At 38.9% G+C, this 2,906-nt stretch overlaps 1 protein-coding gene across 1 annotated transcript; it reads left to right on the forward strand.

Annotated features, from left to right (window-relative positions):
- Positions 1 to 285: 285 nt before the first annotated feature.
- On the forward strand, positions 286 to 1,784 carry LOC148802539 (pathogen-related protein-like). Its single transcript, XM_088898780.1, has 4 exons — positions 286 to 564; positions 704 to 836; positions 956 to 1,254; positions 1,429 to 1,784. The coding sequence occupies exons 1-4, from the start codon at positions 406 to 408 to the stop codon at positions 1,582 to 1,584; spliced, it is 747 nt and encodes a 248-aa protein (XP_088754906.1). The 5' UTR covers positions 286 to 405; the 3' UTR covers positions 1,585 to 1,784.
- The last annotated feature ends 1,122 nt before the right edge of the window (positions 1,785 to 2,906 follow it).

The raw sequence follows: 2,906 nt of genomic DNA on the forward strand, positions 1-2,906 counted from the left end.
CTTTCATGATCAAGTAATTTAATTACTAGTGTCATTGTTATACTTATTGGACTCTTTCCTAATTAGTTAGAGGGTCTAACCGCCGGCGGGAGGCGGCCGGGAGCTGTCTTATGGTTGGTGCAAAGCAAAAGTACACGTGGTACAGATGTGGATGGGTTCGTTCGGATCTGGTCTCCTAATTGGGAAAGTCGTGTAAGCATGGAGTAATGAAAACCAAACCCATTTGAATGGTCTCTAATCTCTACATGCTTGCATGGATTTGTCTATATATATAATCTTTCCTCTTCGATATCTACATATATCGGTCACCTCATCATAGACTCTCGGTCTCTCCACCCTCACATAATACAGAATACACCCAACGTAACAGACAACAAGCTATACCTTTTTGCAAGCAAAAGATCGATGGCTTCCTCTAATGCTGCTACTGATCAACCCGTGGTTGAGGGTGACAAGTACAGATCACATATGTATGGAGAAGGAGAGAAGAATACCAAATGGAGGCTTGGTGCTCCTCCCAACTACGATGCTGTGAACAAGCTCTTCGAAGAAGGCCGAACTCAGGTTTCAATTCTCTCTTCTCTCTCTCTCTCTCTAACATATCACTCACAGCTCTAAGGTTCTATTAGCAATGAAATAGCTAGCTTTGACTACTACTACTCTGATCAGTATTTAATATTATATTCTTCTGATCATTTTGTAGGAATGGCCAAAAGGGTCACTGGAGGAAAGAGTCCAAAATCTTGTGAAGACATGGGAAATGGAGATCGTGCATAAGGTCGATCCGGCTGATTATAAAACTATAAACACTACAAACTTTACAATCAGCATAAATGGTACAATCTAAGTACTGCATACTGATATCTCTTCTTTCTCCCTTCATATAATTAGTTAACTATATATTTCTATCTGCAAACTAAACTTCTCATTGAAACAACCGGTGGGTGAAATGTAGGAGGTAAACCAGTGCCACTTGAAGAGGTTGGGAGAATTGGAAGTTACAATTTATTCCTACAAACACCCTTGCCACCGAACTTACGTGTTTATGATCCATCCCTTGAAACAAGTCAATCGGCGTCTCAGGCTTTCCTCACCACATTCTCTCGTGGGTTCGCTGTGGAAATTCTTCAAGTATATTCAGGTCCTCCGGTGATTGCCTACAAGTTCAGGCACTGGTCTTTCATGGAGGGTCCTTTCAAAGGCCATGCTCCCACTGGGGAATTGGTGGAGTTCCATGGAATTGGCATCTTTCATGTACGTCTCTTTCTCTCTCTCTCTCTATTCACCTACCTTATTCAATTCCTTCTTAGTTTTCTGCACCATTTTCATCTTATTAGTAGCTAGTATGTAATTTCTTTATGAGATTAATTAGGAATGGAATTGCTTACTCATTTTGTTGTGTGGGGTTCCATCGATCTTATTCTTCAGATGGATGAATTGATGCGCGTTAAGAGGGTAGAATTCTTTTATGATGGAAACGAATTGCTGGCAAGTCTTATCAAAGGGCCTTCTATAGATGGATCAGAGGCCTCAACCAAAGCATCTGGGGGTTGCCCATTCTTCAACAAAGTTACTCAAGCTTAACTGCCGTTTTGAAGCATGCATATATGTTCTCTTATATATCTTAATTAATAAAATGCCATGACTCTATGTGAGAAAGTGCATGTAATGTGTAGGTGGAATAAATGGCATTTCTGCATCGTTTGTTCTTTTCATCATTTATGTTGAAGTGAAAGTTGGAATAATGAGAAGTAATGTTGTAATAAATGAAACTTATTTGCTTACATTGTCAAATAATTAGGGGGGAGCATTATGGACTTTTCCTTAACTAAAACGCCCACACTTTTGAATTTTGTCCTTTTCTAAGCATCAAGCAAAAATGTAATTTGAATTACTACTTTTCACTTGATTCAAGTCTTTCTCACTAAGTTCTTTACATATATGAACATTAACAACACTAGTTAAAAGCATTTGTGTATCCACAGTTCGGTTTCCTCTTCAATTTGGGGACATTTTTTCAAGAGTTTGGTGGTTTACTAGTCTATGCCTAAGTTTGTGAAGGAGCTGCTATTGGATTGGAGATTGGAGGGTTTTAGCAAGAAAGGTAATCTTGTTTGGAATACCATTCTGCATGTTGTTCTTTAGTCCATTTGGAATGAAAGAAACAACAGAATCTTCTATTAGAGCTGTTCATAATAAGACCCAAACAGACCAAACCGACCAACCCGAGTTGGTCGGTTTTTCTTCAGCACCGGTTGGTTCGATTTCCGTTTTCAAGTGTGAAAACCGGAACCGAACCAACCCAAACTGACTTAGATATATATTATATATATAATATACTTCAGATATTATTAATATATATATATTTCAGCTTTATTTCAAAAATATACATATTATATATAAAATTTCTGATATATAAAATATCATTTTTAATCCATCCAATGATTTTTAATTTTCAGGCGTCCAACATTTGCCTTCTTAGACTTGAATCTTTTACCGTTCACACCGAGAGAATCATTCACAAAACCGACCCAAACCGACCCAACCCGATTCAAACCGACCAGGTCGGTTTTACTTAGTACTGGGTTGGTTTCGGTTTCATTTCTAGATAAACCGACCAGGTCAGGTTGGTTGGAAAAACGTCAGTAAACTCACTCAACCCGACCCGTGAACAGCCCTATCTTCTATAATCAATCTAAAAGCCTAGAAGAGGTAGTGCAGAAAGTAGTGGCGAAGATTTGTTCCTGGGTGTCGGTGAAGGAAGAGTTTAAAAATCTAAAAGCCTAGAATTGACCCTAAAATAATAACTCACAAGCTTAATGTCGACCCTCTAGTTAGACCACTAAGACACAGAAAATGCAACCTTGCCCCAGAATGATGGAGGGAAGTCGATGAGGGGGTTGGGA

Source organism: Nelumbo nucifera, chromosome 2 (genome assembly GCF_055504915.1).
Source record: "Nelumbo nucifera cultivar China Antique chromosome 2, China Antique-T2T, whole genome shotgun sequence".
NCBI classification, from domain to species: Eukaryota; Viridiplantae; Streptophyta; class Magnoliopsida; order Proteales; family Nelumbonaceae; genus Nelumbo; species Nelumbo nucifera.